Here is a 27,536-nt window from a genome sequence, read left to right as displayed (position 1 = left end):
GTTTTTTGGGCATACCATTATGCTCGCGAGGCCTGCCATTTAGCTCCAGTTGATGCTCATGGATTTTGTCTTGCTTTGGTTTTTTTATGGTAATATTTACTGTTTTGCTCTTTGTGTTATCAAAAAAATAAAAAAAAGGAAAGGACAATAGTGGTGGGAGTCAAGTTTGAGATTTTAATATATTTTACAAACAAGACAAATAAGAAAAAAATAATATGATTTATGTTGTATATACCAAGCAATTGTTGAGTACAAGAGGGTATTACTAAATTCATATAAGAACTCAAAATATTTCAATTAGTTTATCTTTAATCCGCACTTGACTCGAAAATCCAATATCCATGTGGAGCCTGTGAGGTTTTTGTATTTTTTATGATCTTAATAAACACAAGTTAGTATGAGTCTTGGCTCATAAGCTTCAAAAGTTTCCATATACTAATCATTGTATGATATGGCATTAAATTGTAATCTGCTTGTCTTCCATGCGATGACTAATTAGGCTGATATGCAGTTGCGTATTTATCCTCATGCTATGGAGATCCTATTATTTTTATGCATCAAATCATTAAATGGTCGAATCTAACTATATTTCTTTTCCACTTCTAATTTTGAAGGGACTCTAGACAGGCCAAGTTCTAACTTAGGCTCTAGCAAATCCCTAGCAAATCTATTTTACTATATAACACAAAATCTCTTAATATAATTTGAGTACTTGATTGTTAGCCATAATATCAAAGATTCAAGCCCTTCCCTCAGCATTTCTTATTTGTTAAATATATTTAATTTTTTTAAAAAAATAAAAGAAAAAGACACGTGTTAACGGCATGTTGATCGTCTATGTTTTTCGACCTATTTTTTTCTATTCGGTAGATATCCTCACAATTCCTCTTCTTATCCTATATTCCATTTGCGTATTTTTAGTTCTCCATGTAGCTGTTAACTAACAAATTAAAAGCTCAAGCACTTCTTCTAATATTTATCATTTATTTACATAAATTTTTGTTTTTATTAAAAATAAAATAATTCTTTTTTTGGTACAAAAAAAAAACGAAACGTCCCGTCCGAGGCGTCAGCTTAACCCCGTTATTCCCGTTCCCAAATCCCGCATCCCGCGAGTCGCCAGTTTATTCCGACTCTCTCCTGGTCCGATGAACTGCCGCGCCCTATTCCCACCTCCTTATTCCTTCTATCTTCCCTCCTCCCTTCTTCGACTTCTCCTCTCATGGACGAGACGGAGCTCGACGGCGACTCAACGAGCTATACCTTCTTCGACGCCCTCGACGCCTTCCCGCCCGAAGAAACACTCGACCCTCCTCCCGCCCCCTCTCTCGAATCCATCTCCAACCGCCCCGGCGACGAGATCACCCCCCACTCCCCCGCCGCCCCCCGCCGCCGGCGGCCGCCATCCCGGCGGATCGCCGCCTCAGGCCCCAAGGACTCCTCCGGATCCGATTCCCTCTCGGGCATCACCAGCATCAGAGAAAGCCGGAGCAAGATCCTCCTCGCGTTAAAAGACCAAGAGGCTTGGGAGAAGCCGGATGATTCGAGATCCACTCTTCCTTCGGATCAAATTAGCACGGCAAGAGACCAGCGTCCGGAAATTTCGGTCGGATCGCCAGCCGCGAGCCGTGCTCGTGTCGGAGAACCGCCGCCGGTCGATGCCGGATCTCAGACGCAGGGCATCCTGGTGTCCCTTGCCGGTTTTGTGATCAAAGCTGTTTTTTTTCAACTCGGTTTGCTGACTAGGTCCATCACGTTTCCTATTTGGTTGCTGCATTGCTCTTTCTTGCTTCTGACCAATCCTTTCGGCACCCTAAGACGGGCGAGAGATGCGATAAAAGAGAGGGGTTTGAGGGTATGGAAGGATTTAGTGGAGAAAGTTAACCCCTTGGTGTCCGAGAGTCTTGGGAGCCAGCAAGGGGCGGGGAAGTTGGTGGCGAGGTTGGCTTGGGGGTGCTTCTGGTCGTTCTATGTCTGTCTGGTCCTGTCTGGGCTCTTGATGGCATCATTCTTAGGTGGGAGCCTGTTCATGGGCAGAGTTGTCGAGGAGCCGCTCCAGATGACAGAGGAATTGAATTTTGATTACACGAAGCCGACTCCGGATGCTCTCGTGCCGATAGGGTCTTGTAATGGTGGTTTGGGTTCTGGTGGAAAGACTGGAGCTTGGAAATCTGGGGGTTGGCGGTTGGTGCCGCCAAATCACAAGCTGCGGCTGATCATCTCATTGACTTTGCCAGAATCCGACTACAATCGGAAACTTGGCATGTTCCAGGTATGTTACTCTGTTATCTGCCTCTTTCTTTGTCTAATTGTTAGTTCCCTTTATTCTATATGATTCAAATTGGTGTTGAAATAATGATCTTATATTCTTATTAGTATATTTTTGGATATTCTAGAGATTTGCAAATACGGCGTACTTTAGACATTGTACCGGGATGGATTTTAAGTGCTTAGAAATCAAAGAGCGAAGAGGTATATTAATGGGAGGGAAACCGTTGAAAGAATAAAGGACGGAAGAGAAACATGCACTTAGTGGGCGTTTGGTATGGGATGATCCTCCTAGGATCAAGGGTGATGTGGGTGGAGGTGATGAGATCACCGTGTTTGGTTGCACCACGGTGATTCTACGTGGCGGTGATCCTAAATCACCTCCACTTCTTAAATCACCGCCCAACTCGGTGATGGGATACCCATCCTTGAGGTCGGAAATCCAAGATCACCTCAGGGCAGTGATCCTGGGTTGAAAATTAAAGATAGAAATACCCCTCAATTTAGCAGAAAAATTGATATATTAATATACCATCAATATTATATCAATGTTAAATAAAAATATTAATTATATAATGAAAAATAACATATTTTTATAAGATTAATAATTTATAGGAGTAATAAATATATTTTATAGAATATATTATTAATTAATATATTGATAAATATATTCATATTTTATTATAATATATTTTATATGATTAATAAATATATGATAAGGGCTATTAAAAGTAGAATATGTGACAGAATTATGGAGCTATTATAGGAATTAGCATATTAACTTACATTTTTCATTCATGAGAACTAAAAACACATAAAAAATTCATCTAAGATATATCATAAGTATTTGTGGTATTATGTGGTCGGTGATCTTGAATCTCCATACCATACCAAACAAGTTACTCATGGATACCCGAAAATTTTTAATCACTGGACCATGACTTACCAAACATATTGATCTTAGATCACGGGGGATCAAATCACCCCATCATTCGGATCGCCGGGGATCTTAGATCACCGTGGTGATCCTGTTGGGGTTACCAAACGCCCCATATTGTTGTTCCTCGTTCTTGATAATCATTGGCTCAAGGATTGACCAATGAATACACTGGCAACAAAGCTCAATCAGTTTCCCCCGTCACTTTGCTGTCCAACATATAAATTCTCTTTTACCAAGATTGCCATGCTTCTCATCTATTCTATCAATGAAAATGCTCTTATATACATATGTATGTATATATGTATATAAATACATTTAGTTTATAAATTTATCAATCAATATTTTTCACAGGAGGTATCTTATTAGAGAACTATGAGAAGATTTATCTTACCATGAGTAGTAAACTTAAGGGAACAAATAATCAAACAGAAGAGGACATAATACCCTCAGAACTTAGAAGAGTTGATATGGAATGAGGTGTTTGTAACCACTGTTTCACCTTCTGGCTGCCATGAAAAAAAGGGCAGAAATAAAAGAAGAGGAGGCAACATAGAAGTACCTCTTGCTCTTATTTATCATTAATTATTGACAAATGTGACAGTCCTTGTAACAATCTCTTTAGCCAGTAGTAGTGATCTTAGATGAATTACTCAAAGTGTATTACAAGAATCCCCATTCATTAAGATTCTTAATTTCTTAGAAATGCAAACCATTGTGCAGAAGCTGTGGTCCAAGGTCAAGAATCACAACGAAAGGTCAATACCGACAAGTGCAACCTGCTCTTTGTCATCAGCAGTCGAATAAGCACTTCAGTAGATGATATCCATGTTACATATGAAAACAAGACTAAAATTACCAGTTAGTCCTCTGGATGCACTTTATTATGCATCAGAAACTGTCTTCAACAATGTTTAAACAAGAGGAAAATGTGCAACTAATTCAAGGTCTGGCAGTGCTATAGAAAGCTCTGTTGCTAAGCGACTAACAGTTACACCAGCAATGGTGCCAATGCAAATGTTTTTATTAAACTGATGAGAGTTACTTTATTGCCAATTTTTTTTATTGTTATTACAGATGTACCTAGATAATTATTAATTGGTATTTTTAGTGGAAAGGCACTCATCAAGAGATTGTAGTATGTTTATGTTTGATTCCCTCAAGATTGGGCGAAGAAAAATTTGGAATATCTCGAGACAGCTAGTTGTGATTTCAGATTAAACAGTGAAAATTACGATATATACTTTAACCCTTATTGAACCATTTTAGAGGTACATCAACCTTAAGGCTTAAACCCAGATTAAGTTCTGAATTATTTTGATCAACCAGTCTCATTCTATCATCATCTGATGTGGTACTTGTGGAGCGATGCTACAGAGGTTGGTGTATATTATATTGAACTTTCTCCTTTGTGCACCTTGTCTACAAGTCTTGATAATTTCCTTTTTTAGCCATGCACCTTGCATTTACTCTATCTCCATGTCTTCACCATTGTCGCATGACAAGACACTTTATGCTGATCGATGCTATGTCAAAATTTGAACTGCACAAAACAATGGGGAAATACAGTGAGCAAAATCTTATGAAAAATGGCAACCTAAACATGAATGCTATGGAGATATTTAAAATAGGATTGCAATTTAACGAGGTGGTAATTCAAAATGAGGCAAACCTCTACTTTAATCTTAATTTAAAATTGTAGTGGCTGATATAACGACCCTGGGCATTACCAAAAATAGCTAGCTAGAAGTTATTATTTAGATTCGCTGGCCCTGTATAAGTATTCAAGATCTTTCCAGCCCACAATTGATATAGAACTAAATACACACATGCATATCCTCACATATTTTTTATGTTTAAGCCCTAGCATTCTTGCCAAACTAAGAGTCCAAATCCAATAAAAAATACTAAAATTTGCCGGTGGTCAACTCTAAAATGACTCATGCTGTAGTATCCACTAGTCACACATAGGTCCTGGGCCGGATCTGCTCTAATACCATTTGTAATGGCTCAAGATTCCATTTAAAAATAGCTTGCCAAAAGTTATTATTTGGGCCTTGGACCTATATAAGTATTCAAGATCTTCCTAGCATATAACCATTGTGTGACTAGACATTCATGCGTAAGTCCTTACAAATGAATTGGCATAGTATCTCTCCATGAGAATTAAAATACTATAATGAGCCTCTAAGAAATAAATGCAGCTTGTTTTTCATTGGCTTGGACAGATGTTGCATTACGTCATCCTGTGTTATGTTCTGGGTTTCAATTTTTTTACCAAGTGGAGTATTCGCTTGACTGATACAATATCAATGAGGAAAGGGAATATCAGTAGTGTAACTAATGCTTTTGCTTCCTCATATTGTGCCTATTATATTTCATAGTGTTTTCCCCTGTGATTTTTATTTATGATTTACTGCTTGCTGAATGATCGTGACTATCAATTAGTACAAATGGTTTAGATACAAAATATCAGTACTAGCAGCTCAGACTTGCAAATAGTTAGAAACATCTTGTTTTATGTCTCACTAGTTTTTTTTCTTTCCACTTTTGTCATGTTTGTTATTATGTTAATGCTCTTTGACCACTGTTGTGTGGTTTTGCTGAGGTAAGGTCAGGGCAGAGTTTCTCTCAGCAGATGGCAAAGTCATGGCTGGTTCAAGCCAGCCATGCATGCTACGGTTCAAGAGCTCTCATATTCACTTAATAGAGACTTTTCTCAAAAGTGGTTCTCTAGTAGCAGGCTATTCTTCAGAATCGCAGATTCTCAGAGTAAAAATGACAGGCTTTACAGAAGGAAGTGAACCTACTGTATGCATAAGGGTCATTCTTGAACAAAGGGCAGAGTACAGGCCTGGTGCTGGTATCCCTGAGATTTATGCTGCATCTTTAAAACTTGAGTCAGAACTTCCTCCTTTTAAGAGGTTGATATGGAACTGGAGGAGGACCGTGTATATCTGGATCAGTACGGGATTATTCATCATGGAGTTGCTGATTTTTCTTGTCTGTTGTAGACCTATTATAGTTCCAAGGTCAAGGCCGGTCCGTGGTTCTCAAAACAGGATGTAATATATGAACTTTTAGCACAACATGGTTGCAAAGGGGGAGAGCAAGTCTTCTGCAAGCATAGCTTCCCAATGTTGTGGCTGTCTGAAATAAGATATCATCTTCAGGTGCCCTTGGGTAGTAATCATGATACGCACATATACTGATCATTCAGCTGATTTTAACATTTACATCAGGTTTGTCATACACACTTCTGTAGTCCACTATGGGTATAGAACTATCAATGCTACTCGTGACTGGATCTTTGCTTTATATGGTATAACTGATTCTGTTATGCAAGCTATTTTCAGCATTTGCATCCTTAAGCAGTGGCATGAGAATAGTTTGTGTTAATTTAAAAAATTCTTTTGCAACGTACTATCATGTCAATTTGAAAATATTCTTTATATATATATATATATATATATATATATATATATATATATATATATATATATATATATATATATATTTACTGTAGGCATACTTCTATCATGTCTCATTCAACTTGAGCGGACCAGGCTACTCAAGCAGCATTTTACCATGAAATAAAAATATAAATCATGCTGCTTTTGCACTTTCATGGTTGGCTTTTGTCATATAATGAGCAAGTTTGAAACAAAAGGCTCTTTTCTGCAGTGCCATTTGTAATACCTACTTTTCATGTCCCAGGTGGATTTTTTGAAAGATTGGTGGGGCTGCACGAAACTTGGAGGCCATATTATGTGGATAAATCAGTGTCTTTGTGAGGCAAGGGGTTTCACATAGTTATGCATAAAGGATTGTACTGATTCATGATGGTGTACACATCGTCCATCAGGGTGCTCTTTCACCGTAGCTGCTTGGTTGTTTTATATTGCTGATGAGCTTTGGATCTTGTGTCACTCTGAAATGGTCATTCCCTGGATTATTCATCTACGGTCTTGCCTAAAAGATAAGTAATTTGTTCTATAGTTACTAATATAATCCGTGATATCTTTGAGTCTGACTTAGGTTTGGCCGGGACATTTGGTGAAATTATGGTTAATAGGTTTTGGCGAATGGTTTTGATCTTTAGTGGAGAGGGTGTTATCCGAGATGGAGTTAATGATTTAATGAAGGCCAAATTCTATTGCGCACCAAGGAGGATGTGGATCATACATTTGAACTCATTAAGCAGAATGGGTAACAACCATGCAATGCCACATTCTTGTTTGTTTGGTCAAATGCATTTCATATTGGTTTGGTAGTGATTTGATAGCAACATTATCGCCGAACTCATTTCCATCAAGCCTGCTGATACATAATATGATGTGCTATCCCTGGGATGACAAATGATCCCTGAGAGCTAAACACTGTCCTCAGTCCTCGTGTAAAATTCTGCCAGCAAATAGGCCCTTAAAATACAGATTACTCAAGGGCCTCCACTTGCCCGTCCTTCATTTATATGTTTAAGCTTTCATTGGAATGAGCAGTTGGCCAATTGCTATGCAATAAAATGAACAGGCACATTTGATAAAATTGCAGTTGTTATGCATAGTGTTGAATTCTACTGAAAAAAAAGATTTGTAAAGCAAGAACAAGAAACAATCTACCTTCCAGTTTTCACTACTGTTGAATTATATGCTTCATGCACAATGTCAGCAAACAGCAAGCCAGTGCTTGAATGTTTTCATAGAGTGATGAACAACTCATTCAGAAAGAACATATAAAATCTTCAGGGTCATTGCACCTATGCCCATTGCACCACCTGCATTATAAAGGTAATTTTAAGATTCCTTTGATTACAAGACAAAACCTCTAATTTAGGAGACAAGTTCCAAGCTAACTCATAGAAGTGCTTGATTACTGGGAATGCTTAGCCCTATGTTCAAAGCTGAAACAAGCCTCAGAAAAGTAATCTAATTTGTTTCTGTATGTTTATTTGTCATGTGTCTCTATGTTAATTGGTGAATAGAGACATCAGACTACTTCTATACTGAAAAAAAGAGACATGAGGCTGCATATGATGTTCAGCAAAGAGTACAAAAGCTACATATGATAATCCCTGAGTGTACCATAGGAGGGAGGACTCTCTCACACAGGTTCCTGGACCAAGATAAAATCCTACATATGATGATCAGTAATCTTTGTTCTTCTATTGATGGATCTGCATTTTGGATTATTGGATGGAGGATGGCAGCCTTCAATGCTCACATGAGCTTGATGTATATTTTGTGAGGGCTTAGGATGGATGATGCTTGCTTATGTTTTTCTGTGAGAGATTTTGGATGAAGGCAACTTCCTATGCCTCCAACGTGCAATCCGAATAATCCTATGATACGAGTCTAGTATGGTACACAAGAATTGGTGGACTCGGATAGGTCCCTCTTCTTTATAAGTCACTCGGAGATAGATCAATTAGTGGACCAAATACGGACTCGATTGGTGAGAGATATGGATGGATACCCTTGGTTATTTACCTATTTACATGGATCTGCATCATGATTTTTGAAGTGCCTTATCTTACTCTCGGCCGGCTTGTGTAGGTTTTTTCACCAGTGTAATGGTTCTTCCGAATCATTCCATGAATGCGATTGTACGTCATGCAGATTTTGATGACAGTGTGTAGATCTGATCCTCACCCCATCTCTGGTGTTTGAAGTAAGCTGGTTTTGCTGCAAATTTTATTAATAAAATAGTTTTAGCATCGGCTCTAAAAATATTCCAACCTCTTTCTTCCAATCCATCTAGTGGTCATTATGCGATCCAATGCACTGGTGACCTAGTAAGGAACCTAATACGTCTACATTACTGGTTCTTCTATGTATCTCAAGGCTCCTGACCCCATCAAACAGTCCCATGGCTCGTGCCAACTTTGCCCCATGCTTCTGTTTCACTGTCTCAACAGTCCATGAGCGTATATCTTTCTGATCCAACTATAACTAATAATTAATGGGCACTATTCATTGATTCTCTTGATAGGTTCATGCACGAGGTCATTTACTGCCTTCTCTTTATTCTTGCAGACCTTTGGATTTTCGTACACTGGAAAAGCTTTTACTCCTTGCCATTTTACCATCATGGTGACATATTAACTCCACCTACTCCCCAAAAGAATGAAGTCGTACAATAATAGGATACCGACCACTATGCTTCCAAATGGATGGGCATCGTGGCCAAGCAACCTATGGAGTACAAGTCGAAGGAAATGGAGTTCTCAAGCAACTGTTTGACATGGCTCCACCAGCCATCCATCCCAACTCCATGGGCACAACTGAAGAAATAAGACAGCAATGGAAGATAAAAAGCTCGCTAACCTAGAGAGAGAGAGAGAGAGAGAGAGAGAGAGAGAGAGAGAGAGGTAAGGTGGTCCAAATGGTGAAACAGCCTACGAATGGCACCTTGTCAGAGAGGAAATTATAAACCTAAGCCCATCACAACCACAAGGGTTAGGGAACGAGAAACAAATACTAGTGGAGTCAAGGGATGATAAATGAGAGGGTCCCATGGTATGGCTATGGGTTTCTCTCACTCTTATCTATAGCTCTCATCTTGCGCATGATCTACAATATGACATTAGTCCACATGAGTTCCATGTTGGTATTCCACTGTAGCAAAAAAAATAAAAAAAAAAGGTATGCACCTACCAACTAATAGTAATAGTAGTAATAATAGTAGTCTCATATATATGATTGACAGAGAAAGAAGCCGAGAGAGAGTTCGGATCAGCCAGCCAATCAAGAGCATGCTCACAATTTCTAGTAGAATTGATTGGACTCCATCATATGACCTTGTGATATGGTGCTTTTGTATTGATGAGGATCTAACATGTTATACTTGTCAGACTGCGTACTATGGTCATTGGACCATACTAAATTGCAAATGCATTATGGCATGTACCCTTGGACTCAAATTAGTATTACTCTTTAAGAATAAGTTGGAATTTTCAGTTCTTTGGCTAGCCTATATTTTTATCATCATCAAGGGTGCCAACTTGTTCGGTTGGCATGCCAATGGAAGCTGGGTATCAATGGCCTAGATTTGAGTCATGCCTTTACAATAGATTCGATACGAATTTTGATGAACCTTACCATTTTAGTTTCTCAAAATTTTTTTTTACCATTGTCCAATATAATAAGCTCCAAGATAAAAAAAAAAAGGCCATGGATTTGCTGAGCTCAAAAATTGGGGTTGGTTAGCTATTTGCTATGTTTGGTTGCAGAATAGATTTTGAGGGAATAAGCAAACGTTATTAGGACATAGTAAAACTAAAGGGATAAACTAAAGGGATAGAGCGTTTTTTGGTGGAGAAACAAGTGAAAGGGACGAAGAGGACGGAGTAGAGCGTTTTTAGTATGTATTGGATTTTTGATGATGTGGACTCTATCATAAGGATAAAATTCTCATCCTATTTTTTTACATATTGAAGCATGGACAAAAAAAGTGGAGGGATAATATGATAATTGGCTATTCCATAGGACGGAGAAAGCCTATCCAACTCCTCCCTACAAAATTGACTTAATGACTCAAGTGGGAGGAAGATCCCCTGAGGCAATAAAAGTATGGAATAACCCTACATAGTCAGCCCTAAAATCCATTAGGTAGGATCAGGTGTTGAGATTCATTTCCAAGTCCTAATCTTATTAAGATTCTAGTTTAGTTGGTCATTAGTTTTAATGACTTTAAGATTCTATTTCTAGTTTTTATTTTACTTAGTTATTTCTTTTAGAATAGTTATTCTTATCCTTTAGTAGTTATCAAGTCTTATTTTTTAGTGAATATTAGTTTTTGAATTTGAGTAGGAATCACACATCCCACCCATATATTGCTATATTTAAAAATACCTTTGGTGTTTCCTTAATTTAGTGTAGCTTGAGAAAAGAGGAAGAATGAGAGAGTGAGAGTTGTGGCATCAATCTACTCCATGCATCATGCTGTTATCTTATGCTGCTCTACAGGAAAAAGGTTGCTATCCTCCCACTTATGCCCTATCTAAGCGTTGCCGCATTTTTTTTTTTTGCTTTGGCGGATTCTTCATATAATGCGTGTATGAATACACCCAATAAAATCAAAAAACACAAGCTCGTGGAGTGTCCGGGGCAACTCTCCCTCTCCTGACCATAGGGTGTATCTTGAGCGGTGAGTACATAGGCAGCCACCCAGTCGCTGCTCCGTTGGCCTCTCTAAATACATGCTTGGCCTGGAAGGCCACCCCATCCCTCGTCATCACCCCTATATTTCGGATCAGGGGTGATCCGTGCTCTTGCTTCTCGGACCCCCTGAATCCACCTGATCACCATGGCCGAATCGCCCTCCAAGATAACTGAACTAGCCTGCAGCACCGGCCGTGCATATCAAAGATCTGCCCAGGCAGCCTGCAACTCCGCCCCGAAAACCGACATGTCGAACAACTGGCAGCCGCCCGCTGCCACTACCCTGGACTGCGGGTCTCGTATAACAAAGCCCGCTCCTCCCCGCGCACCTCCATCGAGTATTGACCCGTCGAAATTGACCTTGAGGAAGCTCGAAGGTGAAGGCTTCCAGGTGAAGAACACCATCTGAGAGGTTGCCTGAGCAGAGAGGAAACCACAGGTATCCCGAGCTATCAAAGGTCCATCTGAAGAAGGGGTGGGGCTGATCTCCGCCGCCTGCACTCGAGCATATTCCGCAACAAATCTTGGTGATATTCCGCGCTCTCCAAACGTACGAGGACCTCAAACCGCCTCAACAATAGCCTTATTTGGATAAGTGCGAAAAAACCCAAGAGAAAGAGGGAGAAAATTCTATTCCATTATTTTAGTACAATAGAGCTATTTCACGAATAGATGAAGCTTATCCCCTTCAATTACTATTTCGCTCCTATACATCCACTCTTCAAACATGTAAAGAGATGGAAGGACAATTTTATTCTTATGATAAAGTCTGGGTAACTGCAAAAATCAAAATATATTTGTTTATACTCTCCACTTATTCCTTCAATCAAACACCAAAAGAAGATTTATTGCAACGAATAGCCTATCCTTTCTATAACACAAGGGATGTTTCTCTCAAACTTATCCCCTCTACTAAGAGCCATCTGAGGGAAAAATTAGTGGATGCCAGCCCAATGCAGTCGGTGCATGGATTGAGCCCGGACATAATAAATTGGATGCTGTCCCCCCCCCCGGGTGCCCAAATTTCAAGCATCACATCCAATTTTTAAATTGTCGCATCATCACCTCAAAAGTCAAAATCGGTGTCTTCATAGTTTACGGTATAATTCTTAATATCTGTGAAGGGAATTTTATTATTGGGTTGGGTCGGGTCGGTTGCCGACTTCAAAGGTGATTCAGTGGCCACGAATGACGAAACTTTCTCGCCACCTTTTGCCTACCCACCGCTCCATTTTCGGCGTTGCACGTACGTGCGGGGATGTGCATGTGTGCATGGGTATGTCTCACTAAAATTGCTTCCCCCACCGCCTTGGCATGCAAAGCCACGTCAATTTTATTTTGGGATATGAGGCCACACTCTGTTATGCGTTCATTAACTTCTCTATTTTTGAGTAATATAACTATAAATAGTTTGATGAACCTATTTTGCCTAATGATATGATCATATACAATATTTTACACTAAAGTTTATTTTCCTCCTAGAATCTTAGACAAGTTTCCCTCGTAAGTTGTAACTTCATTTATCTGTATAATTTAAGATTTCAGTCATCTAGGAAACTTTGACCATATGTCAAGGTGCATTCCGACATATTTTTTGGTATATCCTCTTTTTTTTCCTTTCTATTGACTGTTTGTAAGCTAAAGAGCAAGATGGGTTCGGACTGTATTTTCAACGTTGTATGTTTTGTGCGAAAGAATAATTGATTTTCTTTCGTGATATTGACCGTTGGATCGCATCCTGTGTGAATCTCTATGCACTCTGAACTCTTTCATTCATCTATTTGCATAGATCTCGAAATGTTGACCATTGCATAATCCTATGCTTGATTCATGCAAAGAAGTGAAAAGAAAAGGTGAATCCTTCTTTCGCACGAAAGATATACACCTAAGATGTGCAAGATATGACTAGCACATCCACATCATACCCTCCCCCGCGCGCCGCAAATTCTACGATGAGAACCGACTGCCCATGGTTTGATTTATAATGCAAGGTAGACTTGATTATTGATACAAGGTTCTTAAACCATATTGATTACTTCATGCCAAGGACATGTCGCATGCACTTCTCTTTGACACATGACCGTCGTCATACGAAGGTAGGGCACCACTAACCCTCCTCAACCTGACTCTTCTTCGAACTCTCTCATGATGTAGAGTATTTAATTAGCTAGAGAATCATTATAAAATCAGCAACTAACCAAAAAGTGACAAAGTGATAGGTTGGATGCATGACTTTTGGTTTGACTATGGCTACTAAAACTCCAAATAGAAACATCTTTTTAGTGGAAGAGAATCACAATTAGCTAGAATGAAGGGAGGCTTTAGGAACCAAAGCCAAAGAATGTGCTCCATAATTTGAGGTTCATGTTTGGATAAAAAGTTCGATGAGTGGGGGCCCGCTTATTCATTTTTCTTGGTTCTCCAACTTGTATCTGTTGACATATTTCTCGAGAATCTCCTTGAAAATAAAATAAATGATATATACCAAAGTTATCCATCCAATAATGAGAAACAAGCACCGATCGACAAATCTCCATCTTACCTAGACTTTAAGAGGGTAGAGGCACCTGGTAGAAAGCTACCTATCGTCGTGTATCCTATATTTCTATTGCATGCTGCCTTTGAAAATTTTCATACTTCCAAACTAAACTAGGGTTGCAATAAGTGATGGTAGCCAAAAAAAAAAAAGAAAAAAGACAGCCACTTTCCTCTTGAGATGTTACTCAAGGGGTTGAGGGTGTATGTTCGGCACGAAAGAAAGATTCACCTTCTTTAATATGAATTTGCTGTTGGATCATCCACTGATTGCTTGTAGATCTGTGCAGTCAGATGAATATTGAGTTTGGAGTGCTCTGAGATCTGTTGGTGATAATCCAACGGTGGATACACCGCCGGCCCTAGACAAAGAAAAAAAAAAAGAAATAAACCCTATTTCTCTAGGCTGCTCAACGGATTTATAAAGCCCTCCTCTCCCACCTCGCAATGGAAACCTGCAAGAACAGGAAAAGTTCTCTTACCTTAGAAGTTGTTAGGATCCATAGACCATAGCCTTGTTTCCTCTAGTATAGAGTAGACCAGATATGGATGCCCAAAGACAAGCCCAGGTGATCACGATAAGCTCAAAGAGATCACCCTCGCGGTTCAGACGAGTGTGCGTCTTCTGTGGGAGTAGCCCCGGGAAGAAGACCAGCTACCAGCTCGCAGCCATTCAGCTTGGCAACGAATTGGTCATCACTTCCCCTCTCATTCCTTTCCTCTCTCTCTTTTTGTTGACCTTATGCATGCACCAAAGGATCCACATCCATCTCTCCCTCTCCCTTCCACCATATATATATATATATATATATATATCTTCTCTTCTATGGTCGAAGGGATATTGGAGTTGGTTTTTTCAAGACAAAGTCTTCATATGAGCTGAAGCTGCCTTTCAGTTTCTAAGTAGCTTGTGTGTGAATTGTTCTCCTGTTTACAAATGGTATCAGGTGGAGAGGAGCATAGATTTGGTCTACGGTGGAGGAAGTGTTGGTCTCATGGGTCTTGTCTCACATGCCGTCCATGATGGTGGCCGCCATGTCATAGGGTCTGTCTTTCATCTATCTGTTTATCTAAACTAAATCTTTGAAAACTATTTCTTTTCGATGTTATAATGCAGGGTAATTCCCAGGACGCTAATGCGAAGAGAGGTATGGTAAATATTTTTGTCTCTCTTTTACTTATTTTTTTTCTTGGATGCAAAAGTAGAGTCATATATAATGTCCTTATTAAAACCAATGGCTAGAGGTTGACAATGGAAGGATTCTGGTGAAAAAAAAATAAAATAAAATCAGATAACAGGAGACACAGTAGGAGAGGTGAGAGCCGTCTCCGGCATGCACCAAAGGAAGGCCGAGATGGCACGGCAAGCTGATGCTTTCATTGCACTCCCTGGTATGCGTACCAAGCCCCATGCATGCATCCTAGTTTGCCATCATAATGTGTGACAATTTTAGGTGTCTAAAACAAAAGTTCGCTCATTACCTGTGCAATAATCTCCTTGTGATCTGCTCCTTTATTGGGGCTTCTTTGGTACATTAGATGTGCGATCCAACTCACAGTTAGGGACTCCTACATTAATTAAAACTGAGCAGGCTTATGTAATCAAAGTTGCTCCAACTAGTGCAAAATGTATTTAATTATGGTACCATGCATGGAATACCAAAATTCCATACATTAACATGGTCATAGTTCTTCGCACTAACATGGTGCATGCTTGAGTAGCATGTCATATTACCACATCAACAGGAGCCCCATAGCATTATTGAAATGAACAGTTGCAAAAATGTTCTTTGCTCGGTCCCTATCAAAACCAGCTCAGCGTGACTCGGCATGACAACTGATCTTACCTCAAGTAATGTTAATTATAGTTACGTCCATAAAAAAAAGTTGGTACATCATTCTTCCATTTCATATATGTCCGAGGATCCACATAGCTCTCCATTTATGTGTTATTTGTCCATTCCTATCATCTTGATGCCAATATTAGTGACCGTAGGTAACTCTCTTCAGATTAAGTACGACGGCACTAATTAATAATTAATGGCTTTGAAAGGGAGGTAAGTTTATATTGTTAAATGTTACATAACACATGAGCAAAAAAGCGTCGGAAAATATTCTTTCTTTTATAGTGGTCCTTACAGTTGCACCGCACTTTAAGAATATTTTAGGCTCAAAGAATGGCAACTCCATGTGTCTTTCATCCAAATAATTTTAGCATTATTTCTTCCAAATGTTATGGGGTGCCCCCACTTTTGTTCTCTACAGACATAGATTCATCCCCACCCCCACCCTAACCAAAAAAAAAGAAAAGAAGAAGACAAGACTATCATATTGCTTGTGCTTAAAAAGTATGCAAACATTCAAGATTACCCTACGATATTCATGTATAATATAACAAATATTTCTTTGTGTGGATTGGGACTATAGGTGGGTACGGAACCTTAGAAGAACTCCTTGAGGTGATCACTTGGGCTCAGCTGGGGATCCATGACAAGCCGGTATGCCACGTAACATATACACCATGATTAAACCTTTAACTTGTTTTAACCATCTCCAAGTCCTTCACATGGAATGTAGCTAAAAGAACAATGGAATGGAGATATAAGATCATCTTCACTTCTTGACCTAAAATTTATAATTTATACCAGGTTGGTTTGTTGAATGTCGATGGGTACTACAACTCCCTACTGTCTTTCATTGATAAAGCTGTTGATGAAGGATTCATCGCTGCCGCCGCTCGTCATATTATCATCTCTGCACAAACTGCCCATGAATTATTGTCCAAACTCGAGGTCTGAAAATGCTCTCTCTATCTTCTCTCTCTAACAAGCACTTTGGTTTATCTGTTGATAATTGCATGCAACAAGTAATTACTGATCTATTTTCCTAACATAATGTTCATTAATTGCTGGTTAACTTTTCATGTAGAAAGGAAAAGAACAAAGGCATTGACTATAAATTAATCCACTCAGCAGTTTGAATCGTGTGATGTGGAATAACTTATGGTCGCAATACATGACTCAAAACCAGCTAGTGTGGTTGAGCAGAAGGGTGTTTTAGTTAAATAATCATCCATTTTAGTTTATGATGCAATTTTTTACTTAGTTCCCATGTAGCCAATGATCGATAGAACACAATTTTTTTTTTTTAAAGCAATATAGTCAGAATCTTACACTTCCCCAACATGGAGTGCAATGTCTGCAAGTTGATATTTCAATTAAATAAAAGGAAAAATATAATATCGCATATTTAATGTATATGATGAAAAATAAATAAATGAAAGAGCAGAGTAACAACTTTTTGTCCAGCACCCTGCAGGCCCTTCTTTTTTTCTTTTTTTTTTTGGTACTACGGTAATAGATGAGTTCTACTATCAGAATCTAAATAAATAAGAGTACATAAGGGTGGGAGAGCGAAGTCAGTCCCTATCCATAAAACCTCTTCTGAGTGGTGAGCAGCAAAAGAGGCAACGTCCTAGTCTGCTGCCAAGTTTACCTTCCGATATACATGGGCCACCTGGAACGATCTGCAGCCGGCCACCAAGCTCTGAATATTCCTGGGTAGGGGGTAACCCAGGCTGCCCTATTGAGGAGGGATAGAAAGGTCACAAGTCCATTGTTATGTGAAATTTTTGTGTTAATAAAGTATTTCTATAAAAAAAAAATACAACTGTGCAAAGGAAACACCAACACACAGTAAGTGTGCCCGCAGACATCCTCTTTGTGTGGGCTCAATCTGATAAATCATGAGACCAACTCACATATTGTGTGGGCCTAATACAAGCAAGGAAGTCTTAATCAGATATCCTGCATAAATGGTTTTAACTTAGTAGATAGTCCCCAAACATATAGTCTGAGAATGATCAAAATACTCATGCAAGTAACTGTGAAACATTACCACAAGAGAGTCTCTGTCAGTCCTATTATATCACCATGCCATTGTTGGTCACCTTTGTTGCTTAACAAGCTAAGACTATGGCTCAAGCACTGGGCATCCTACTCTGTTCAAGATCAGGTTTATGAATTTTGTCAGAGTATAGAATTATTGTAGGTGGGCATTGTTGAATTTTATGACCTGTTGGGCAATGTTAAATTTAGGGTTGGATTTAAGCAAGTGGAAATTTAATCTAATATTATTTGCGACTTCATTTTTTTTTTGTCTTGATTTTGCTCGCAGGAATATGTGCCAAAGCATGAGGGGGCTGCACCTATAAGCTCAGACGTTGCCCGCTAATCACCTTACACACGTAGAGCCATCTATGATGTAATCTTTGTTCCATATTTTTTCCCTCTAGTATAACCTTAGTGTAACCACCAAGACACTTTAATAGCAAGCTATGTGGCTCCTTTCTTAGTAATGATTAATGAATTACACTATACCATCCTTTGTACCACCTTTTATATATATATTATGCTTTTAGATATATATGTTTTAATTCTAAGATTAAACCCAAACTCCCAATCATATTGATGCTTCATGGTTCGAAAAATTAAAAACTCACAGACTTGCACCTCCCAAAAATTGGGCATGTATTCATCCAACAATATTAACAATAAAAGGAAATCGTTAACCACTTCAAGGGATCATAATTGTCTATCTACTTTTTTTTTTGTTTTAATTTTTGATAAAGCCAGACTTCGAGGTTTTAAGAAATGAAAAACTGAGCTCCTTCGAGCACATCTTGCAATCAATCTCTCTTTCTTATGTATGAGCTCACAAAAGGCAATAGACTTGATTTACCATGCAAAGGCATTTTAAACTGACCTGCTAGGTAACTATGAAGTCACAATTTCATGACCAATCTGATTCACACATTTTGGCATGGATGATCCACCAATCTGCAAGATAGATGCCTCTCTCTAAGCTTGAGTCACTAGAGTCCTGATAGCTTTGAAGCCATACAATCCAATCCAAAACCTACACATGAACCCCATTTGGGTGTGCTTGCTAAGCCAGCAAATGATATGATACTTACTGGGTCTCTTTCAAACACTGACCTATGCTAAATCTTCCATTAAACAAAAAAAAAGTCCATCTATTTTGAGCTAGCAGCACACAGGGCTGCCAGACTGGGGATCAATAGAAAAGTTGGAGATCAATCACATGACTTCATCCTATGAGATGTTAGTGAAGCACTCCCAGCAGCATACTCCTCCCACACCAAACTAAGATGGTCAGTAGGAACAGACTGCTTTCACAAAACTGGTATAGGCACCAGGATAACTACACTATGATCATCTTCCCCTCAAAACCATGATCCACTGGGGAAAAAATCTGGACCACCTCTCTGTTTGCCTTGTGAAAAGCCCTCTTTATCATCACCATCCCATGCATACTTCACTATATTTCCAAGATACACTCTTACATAGAGCAATGGCAATAGTCTGCCACAAGCTTAGCCTAGGAAAGATGAGCACCCCAGATGAGGTAATGAATCCATAATGGACCAGTGAATTGGGGAATTGCCATTCAGTAACTTTCAGTTGCCGTGACATCTTGGGCAATGGAGGCTTTATTTATGACAATGACCTTGCTTTCTACAGCTTATACCTAGTCCATGGCATTGTCTTTCCCTCTCAAGATAAACATCAGGTGTCCAAACATTGTCTATCACTTTGGAGGGCCAGCAAAGAAGAGGATAAGGACCATTCAGTGGTCACACTCATGAACATGCACATAGACCTTATCCATCCCAGGGTACCATCAGGACTATGTGGAAGGAGGGAGACAACTAACATCCGGATTCAGCTTAAAGCAACGCCTTCATTTCATGCTTGGTTAATGCAATCCACCAAGTGCCTCAATGGTTCATTAGCAGTGAAAAGCACTTTCAGGCGTCCTCCTGCATGTATTACATCTCCGCAAACATTCCATGCAATGCTGTGTCTCAATCTCACCATCTTGCTATTCTATTATGTGGCAAAAATGGGGCCTGTTTTAGCCCCTCAGGAAACTGTGCCGACGGTACCCTGTAACACAATTTGAGAACCATCCTCTTAGTGGACACACAAAAGAACAGAAAGAAACTTGGAATTCTTGCAATAATCATGCCGACCACATACAAGCCATGATTTGGCTTCTTTTTACATGCATCTACATCCAAGCACTCCAGAACACACAAGAGGCATAAGGTCCAAGACCTCTAGCTAAATGGTGCATGTATTGAATCATGTCACAGATTAATTGGATGAAAATATGTTGAGAAATAGAGCATCTTGCTTCTCAAATGGTCCTTTGCACCCTAATCCTTAATATATGTTGCACTTGCTTGCTCTTTCAAGCACCAAATGCAATCCAGATTACCGACAGTTTTTGTTCTCTCTCCTCACTCTGCTCTTCAGGATCAGGGGACTATTTCCTTGCTCTTGGTAACTGAGGCAGGTTATGGCCACCTTTTTTCCTCCAAAACAAGTTCACTTTCCTGCAGTCACAGTAGGATCATAATGTTTGTGGTAGAATAAAGATACAGATATGCATATGTTACTATTCTGACATTAACAAGTACAACAGGAATACAATATTAACAGGTATAATTAAGATTATAACTCAAGCATGTATAATTGAAACCTAAACTGACAGCCCATACACATGGATGCAGAAACATGTTTATTGTGTTCAGATAATTCCACATCCACTTCAAGTGAGAAATTTTCTTTTTTTTTTTTTGGTTGGGATGGATAAAGATGGATAAAGACTAGCATGATCAGCACAACATAAAAGGAATACCACATAAAGCACAATGCAGCATATGAAGCATCTTCAAGCATATTCATTAATGTTCACTTTCCATGGAACCATTTAGCTCAAACTTTTTATGGTGCTTCTCCTGTCTTCTCCATGACCTCCCCTTTCAGTCTTGATTATATAAAAGTTCCAAGAAAATGGGGTAACAGCAGTAACAGCAGACAATTCAAATAATAATATCACATCTCTTACCAAATATGGTGAAACTAGTTTTGACGAGATTGCCTACATAAACCCATATGTTCCATATCAAATGCAACCTCCAGGTTGCTGGCCTCTCACATTAGAAAGCAGTACCAAATATATTGTAAATGAATAATTATTGACCGAAACTACCAAAATGACACTTACATATGTGCAAGAACTGAGAAACAACCAACCATTGCCTAAAACATGAAAATTTAAATGACCAAAAAAAACAGAAAATAAGAACATAAAAGCATATAAAACTGAAGCAACTACAAAAACTGAAACTGCAAAACCCTACAAACTAACTGAAACCAAAAAAAGCAAGATGATAATAAATTGGACTAAGTTGTTTCATTTTTTCTTTTTAATTTTATGGACTCAACATCAGGCTTAGCCTTCTACAATTGTCAATGTGCAAATTAGGCCCAGAGGCTATGGCCTGTAGAAATTCGGGCACAGGCTCAGCTTTTTTTCCCAGTGCCTAACCTAGGCTCCATATGCGTTGGCTTGAATTAGTTCCAGCTAGGGCCTGCTGATCATATCTTGGCCTAGGCTCTTAATATTGGTAAAAGATAAACTGGACCCCCCTAGAGCCTAGGCCAACAAAAAAAACTAGGCCAGGACCAGGTTCAGACTAATATTCTCTGGCCAGCTTCATGTAAGACTGGGCTCAAGCAAAAGCTTTCAACCCCAGCCTAAAACTGGGCCTGGCCTATTCAAACCCCCTTTATCCCTCCCTCAAAACCCCTAAAATAAACCACCCTTAGTGAAGGCAGGTTTGGTTGCACACAACCAAGAGACTTTACCATCTGGCCAGTTGGCATTTTCTCTAATTTTCATCTCATTGCCAAAATAAAATGCCCAGCAACCTAAACCCATGTCTGGTCCAGTCATAATGCAGATGCTTTGTCATTAGTAAATCCTGAAGGCAATAGTGCCAGCTAACAAGGCAACTAAAATTGGAAAGGTAAAAATAACATAGAAGGAGAATTATAGAAACAGCACATATAGGCATTTTTCTTTTAAGTATTTTCAGAGATAAGCTAATGAATCTTAGTTGGTTCCTTCCATATAAAATGCAACAATTGGATAGGTGACCAGATAAATGAGTGATCATGTTTCATACAAAGCATAGTTTAAAAGGAAAACCACACAATTTACAGGACACCTTTTATTGTAAACTATTAGATTAAGGTTCCACTGTTCTCATACCATCTGATGCACAGAATCTGCCAACATGGAATTCAACAATGACACATTGAAATAACTAACAGAAGATTAGGTTTTTTTCTTTTTGGGTATAATATAGACATGTCACATAACCCAGAGTAAATAAAAGACTGTACAATTCAGATAGGGCTTTTTTTTTCCCAACAAATGACAGCAGGTTTCATGTTATTCCAAAGGTTTAGAATTAGAAGTTTAAGAACCACTCAGTGGCCATCTGATATCCAATTGGAAAGCAAAGGCAAATCACAGATACAAGCATGCCCATGTATCCTTCAAAAATATTGTCTTGCTTCCCCCATGTTGCACTCTTCCTTTAAGCATACCTGAATAGATGAGGACATAAATAAAGGATGATGACAGGAATATACTTCTATATGATGAGATTTCAACTCTATGAATGAATTAAAGTGTTACTTTTGATAGCTAATGACCTAATATGTCATGGCGCACCTACTACTAGTGTGAGTTTCAATAATTCTTGTTTCAAGTAATAGATGCAGGTCCACTAACTGCCAGCCTCTTATATGGAAAATGCAATTCTGGAAGAATCTTAGTTTGCAAAGCAAAAAAGTAATACCCAGTATGATTGAAGGAACTTTACCATCATAAGGAAGCCTTGGGGTCGCAAGATGGATACTAAATGATGAACTAGATGCTAGAATTGTTCAATGCCATGAACTTGCACTGTTCATTTATGGCCAGCAATTGTGTTTCCTTCTTGTCCAACTGGGCTCTTAGACTAACATTCTCCTCCATGAGCTTCTGAACTTCAGCTTCTTTCTGCATCTTCTCGTTCTCCAGATGAGTGGTCTTGGCAATTAGCCTGTTCCATGCAACAATTTGAGTCTGTCATAAAATTATCCTGTGCATGCCAACTTCCACATTAATAGATTCTTTTACAAATAAAAAATAAATACAGACAAATGTAGTTAGCATATGCTTTGTTGTCATTTATTTATTAGCTATGAATGATTAGGAGCTAAGTGACACACAATAAAGAAAATAAAAGTTCTGCAAATTAGAGCAATTGTATAGAAGTAATATTAATTTCGCATAATAATTAGGTAGCGAGGATGGATATCCATGCATTATAGGACAGATACCTTCTAAGCTCTTGTATTCAAAAGTTTCATGTTCATGCATGATACATCTAAATTCAGAATTTTGGTTGTCGAGCACATTTTTGTAATTAACCAAGATGATCAATTTTAAATTGTTAGGTGGGTTCTGTTGTGCTGCGTTCCGGCTAACAGGTAACTCTTATGTTTCTAAATGTTTTAAAAAAACTCTGGATCAAGTAATATACAACAAAAGTACCGGTCGAAATGCTTCTCGATTGTTTGAAATTGCTTCTCTGACAAAAGAAGGGTTTCTCTGACACTGATAAGACTGCTAACATAGGATCTTAGTGACTCGAAATCCCGCTTCACATGACAAAGCTCCTGTTCACTTTCTGCAGCTCGTTGTCTTTGCCTGGATGTTTCTTGTACCATATCTTCAACCTTCTGCCACATTTCATTCAAAATACTATTTGTACCCACTGCAAACTTCTCCATCTCTTCAACCTTTGCCGACATGGTCTCGATTTGGAGCGTTTTCTTTTCAATTTCTTCCAAACCAAACTTCACTTTTTCTTTTTCACTAGCAGCTTCAGTTTCTGCCATTATAACCCTCTTAACAAGAGATTCCATTACATTTGTTACAATATGAACTGACTTCAAGATATCACTAATATATGCTCCATCATTAGCATCAATGGATCCAATGTTAATGCTACCTGCCAGTTGTGTCTCCTCATCTGAGCTTTCAAAAGAAGAAAGATCAACATCCTTAGACCAACCAGCTAATGGTATGCCACACTTATCAATAAACCCGACCCCCTCTTGATATTTAATCCCAAATGAAGTATAGGTTAAATGAGGATCAGCCATAATTCTAGCCTCTGATTTCAAGTTGGCTATCAATTTTTCAGTAGTTTTGACTCTGCACCAAAGAAATTCTAACTCACTTTTCGCTGCATCCTCAGAATATTGGGTATTAGCCTTAACCTCCAAAAGTTTTTCTTCTAATGTTTCAACTTGAGATTGTTGCCGCTCCAACACCTGCCTCCAAGTGATGTCTGTCTCATTACATGGACTTTTCAGGGTCAACAACCCACTATCCTCAACTTGATTCTCCATAACCTCTCACTATGTTGTGGCACGGCGAGACCTGTTATTGTCTGAACAAGAGAAAATGATCTATTAAGATAATAAAATAATAAAAGAGAGCAAGGAATCGCTAAATGTATATTCTATTAATTACATTTACTAACACCTACTTAATAAGTAACCGTGATCTTCATTGACTTTAACAGGAAAAAAAAGCACCAAACATCTAGGCTTGTAAAACCAAGTAATAGAGTCACATGTACAGAGTCTTGTAGACATAGCAGCCTAATGGACAGGTCAAAAGCTTTCCTTGGCATGTAAAAGAAAGAAGAAACACTCAAGTGAAGAAGCCCATACATATCTTCAGCTGTTTTGTGAATCAGGGTAACTAGAGAATTTGGAGTAATAAATATGTCAGTAATTCCTACTAAAACACAAGCAAAAACCGTTGAATCACATCCAAAGTTTCAAAAAGTCACTAGTTTCACTCCTACTGATCAAGTAACAATTTAGATACACACTCTAACCTGAACGTTAATGTACATGCTTGTATGAAGAATTAAAGATATATCAATAGACAGGACCTAAGCAGTATATGGATGGAAAGGAGAAAGCTTTGGTGCCAGCTCATTAAAAATAAAATATCAGGAAAAAATAAATAAATCAAGGGGCATTGGGACCTTCTACTCAACATTCGTACTTCAATGAGAGAATTTAAAACACATAACTAAACATGAAAACCATACAGCCAAAGAGAATATGAATCAGCAATAGCAAAGAAAACAAAGTTCCAAATATAATCAATTAAGAACGATTAAAGATGACATCTTGGGAACTCCTAACGTCCGATGAAAACCTATAAAACCCTAATCAGTCAATAGCTCCACATTACCCTGTTTCAAGAATCGGAAAGAACTATAAACTGTTTCGTTCCGGAGAAACCATTGAACTCATAAAACCCTAGCCCTAGTTTTGCGATGATTTCCAACATGAAGCGGAAAACGATCGATTCGGAGGAGAACAAGAATCAAATCGAGGCGCCGAGATCCGAAAATTGGTACCTACGGAGGCGCCGGTCTGCCGGTGCCGGCTTCTTTCCCCGTCTTTTATCCTGTGCTTCGGCCTTTGGGTTGGTGGGCTGATCCGGGATGAGGTCAAAAGATGGATATGACCTTCTTTTACGTAGATGGATAAGGGGAAAGGATACTTGGGCCGAATAATGAATTATAAACATGACACTGGAGCATAAGTAAAACATAAATTATGCTTTTGGTCCTGCCATCTTCACAAGCATTTTTAAATAATTTTTATAGTTTAAAATTTTTTAATTAGATCCTTCGATTTTAAGTGTGATTCAGTGTAGTTTTTCTGGCTGATTCTGGCCAATTTTCAGCCGCGAAATGTTGCACGTGATATTCTTTTCCACGCCGACACCAATATCAATAAATGGATGACGATATGATATAATATTTGAAAATTTTTATTTTGATGATGTAGCATATAAATGATGATATGGCACCTGGTGATTAGTTACTTTTGAATTGAAAATTTCACTGTGGCATATGCTGGGTGCCGCATCATCATCCATATATTATATCATCAAAATAAAAATTTTCAGTTAATCATTATGCTCCATCTTTACCCATATGTTAAATATTGGTGTGGGCAAAGAAAAAAAATATCATATGTGCATCACATGCAACTTTTTAGTGCCAAAAATTGACCAGAAAGACTATATTAAGCTGCACTTAAAAATTAGAGGACCTAGTTAGAGATTTTTAAAATGTAAAAGCTGTTTAAAAATACATGTGAAACTCGAAAGAGTAAGAGCATATTTAATCTAAATAAAATATTATGAAAGAATAAGACATACTATTTAAAATATTATTTATTTACAACAGAATATTAAATAAAATATTTTTCAAAAAAAGAAAATATTATTTTAGATATTTACCATATAAAGATATATGTATATGGACAACATGATACCTCGTCAACAATGCCAACTACAAGAACAATATATTATAAAATTGTTACGCAATTGTTGTGCAAGTGCAGCTAACAAATTGCTCCCATTAGCTTTTTGATATAGTAACACCGGAAATAATTCATATATATTATTAAAAATTCAAAATATTTCTTATTAAATAATATAATAAAGAATTTTGATGTTAGTAAAGTATTCTCATTAATACTACTACTCATCATCCCTCCGGTCACCATTCGGCTGATCACTCATGTCACTACGCTGATGTTGAAGTTCGGGATTAGTGTCATAAATAGGGTTGGGTGATGTGAGATGAGGCTCTAATATTGATTTGGTAATTATCGATTATCGCATCAAATTGATAATCTGACAAGTCATTAAATAAGTGGCTTTTAGCATTTTTCATGGAGAAGTTCTTGAGACTATCAAAATCACAATTGAAAAAAAAAAAGAAAAAGTAAAAAGTTACATGGCTAACTTGAAAATTTTCTATTTATCGACCCATAATTACTAGAAAGGACTTGTAGAATATTTCCATGCTACCAAATTATTTTTTTTCTTGCATAATATGTTTGATTTATGATTCTCTTAACATGTTTGTTAAGGTAAAAAGGCACCACATAATTAAATCATACGGGTGGTTTCATAATATGGATTTCAATAAACTTTTCACCATTCTCTGCTGCAAGGAGAATCGCCTATTGATCCACATCTTGTTACTTTTATAGGCCAATCATATATAGGTTATCTAATACCTAAGTCTTGTATAAATATCTATAGAGAAAGACCCCACGATTTTATTCAGTTTAGTGTCTGTTTTGAAAGTTTTCAATGGCCAATCAGTGGAAAAAAAAGAGCGTAGGAGGGCAGGGGGGAAGCCGGAGCTACAGAGACAATTTCCGAATAGGCCCTCAACAACTTGAAACTATACAAAAAGGTTACATTGCAATATAACTGAATTAGATATTTATAAAACAGTAACATTTCTCTCTTTAATTTTTGCTGCCACTTTTGTATGAGAGCTTTGCAAGATTGGATGAGAGCTCAATCCATTTAATTCACTGGAAAATTTTGGATGTAGTTGCCTCGATTTTAGGTTCTACTCGGTTTAATTTGCATTCAACATTTCTATCTAGAGTTGAAGTAAATTTCCACTGGCTGGGTTTATCAGTTCAAGTTTAATCCAAGACATTTAGAAGCCCCACCTTACTAAGGTCATATATCAAGTAAAAAAGATTCACATTATTACCAAAAATTAAACTACATGTATAGATTTATATTATAAGATTTATTCCATGTTCATCATCGTATAAACTCCTCTAGATGGAATGAGAGCA

At 38.2% G+C, this 27,536-nt stretch overlaps 3 protein-coding genes across 4 annotated transcripts; 2 read left to right on the top strand and 1 right to left on the bottom strand.

The window, feature by feature from the left end:
- The first annotated feature begins 1,068 nt into the window (after window positions 1–1,068).
- Window positions 1,069–7,750, top strand: LOC103714057 (seipin-2-like). The gene is made up of 3 exons (XM_008801189.6): window positions 1,069–2,272; window positions 5,819–6,447; window positions 6,923–7,750. Exons 1-2 carry the CDS (start codon window positions 1,223–1,225, stop codon window positions 6,272–6,274), a joined length of 1,506 nt encoding a protein of 501 aa, XP_008799411.3. The 5' UTR covers window positions 1,069–1,222; the 3' UTR covers window positions 6,275–6,447; window positions 6,923–7,750.
- A 6,481-nt stretch (window positions 7,751–14,231) lies between these two features.
- On the top strand, window positions 14,232–18,686 carry LOC103714076 (cytokinin riboside 5'-monophosphate phosphoribohydrolase LOG3-like). Its single transcript, XM_008801210.6, has 7 exons — window positions 14,232–14,591; window positions 14,847–14,944; window positions 15,017–15,047; window positions 15,192–15,291; window positions 16,327–16,397; window positions 16,548–16,691; window positions 18,076–18,686. Exons 1-7 carry the CDS (start codon window positions 14,445–14,447, stop codon window positions 18,130–18,132), a joined length of 648 nt encoding a protein of 215 aa, XP_008799432.4. The 5' UTR covers window positions 14,232–14,444; the 3' UTR covers window positions 18,133–18,686.
- Window positions 18,687–19,912: 1,226 nt separating this feature from the next.
- On the bottom strand, window positions 19,913–25,423 carry LOC103714056 (uncharacterized). Of its 2 annotated transcripts, none has more exons than XM_039115473.3 (4): window positions 25,274–25,423; window positions 23,380–24,283; window positions 22,664–22,885; window positions 19,913–20,320 (listed from the first exon to the last, which is right to left on the bottom strand). In XM_039115473.3, the coding sequence occupies exons 2-3, from the start codon at window positions 24,240–24,242 to the stop codon at window positions 22,711–22,713; spliced, it is 1,038 nt and encodes a 345-aa protein (XP_038971401.3). In that variant the 5' UTR covers window positions 24,243–24,283; window positions 25,274–25,423; the 3' UTR covers window positions 19,913–20,320; window positions 22,664–22,710. The 2 variants fall into 2 exon arrangements, with proteins under 2 accessions (XP_038971401.3, XP_038971402.3); XM_039115474.3 differs by having other exon boundaries at window positions 25,105–25,357.
- Window positions 25,424–27,536: the final 2,113 nt, after the last annotated feature.

This window comes from Phoenix dactylifera, chromosome 10 (assembly GCF_051530095.1).
Source record: "Phoenix dactylifera cultivar Ajwa chromosome 10, Ajwa_hap1_PhDact_Kaust_v1.1, whole genome shotgun sequence".
In the NCBI taxonomy this organism is placed as follows: Eukaryota; Viridiplantae; Streptophyta; class Magnoliopsida; order Arecales; family Arecaceae; genus Phoenix; species Phoenix dactylifera.
This window is presented reverse-complemented; position numbering and strand designations above follow the sequence as displayed.

What these genes read in the sequence shown, in the direction of transcription:
- LOC103714057 (XM_008801189.6), top strand. Translation starts at nt 1,223, where the DNA reads ATGGACGAGACGGAGCTCGACGGCGACTCAACGAGCTATACCTTCTTC. An exon ending in GGAAACTTGGCATGTTCCAG is followed by an intron (nt 2,273 to 5,818) that starts GTATGTTACTCT and finishes TGCTGAGGTAAG; the next exon opens with GTCAGGGCAGAGTTTCTCTC.
- LOC103714076 (XM_008801210.6), top strand. Translation starts at nt 14,445, where the DNA reads ATGGATGCCCAAAGACAAGCCCAGGTGATCACGATAAGCTCAAAGAGA. An exon ending in TTCAGCTTGGCAACGAATTG is followed by an intron (nt 14,592 to 14,846) that starts GTCATCACTTCC and finishes AAATGGTATCAG; the next exon opens with GTGGAGAGGAGCATAGATTT. An exon ending in GGACGCTAATGCGAAGAGAG is followed by an intron (nt 15,048 to 15,191) that starts GTATGGTAAATA and finishes AAATAAAATCAG; the next exon opens with ATAACAGGAGACACAGTAGG.
- LOC103714056 (XM_039115473.3), bottom strand. Translation starts at nt 24,242, where the DNA reads ATGGAGAATCAAGTTGAGGATAGTGGGTTGTTGACCCTGAAAAGTCCA. An exon ending in ATCGAGAAGCATTTCGACCG is followed by an intron (nt 22,886 to 23,379) that starts GTACTTTTGTTG and finishes TGCATGGAACAG; the next exon opens with GCTAATTGCCAAGACCACTC.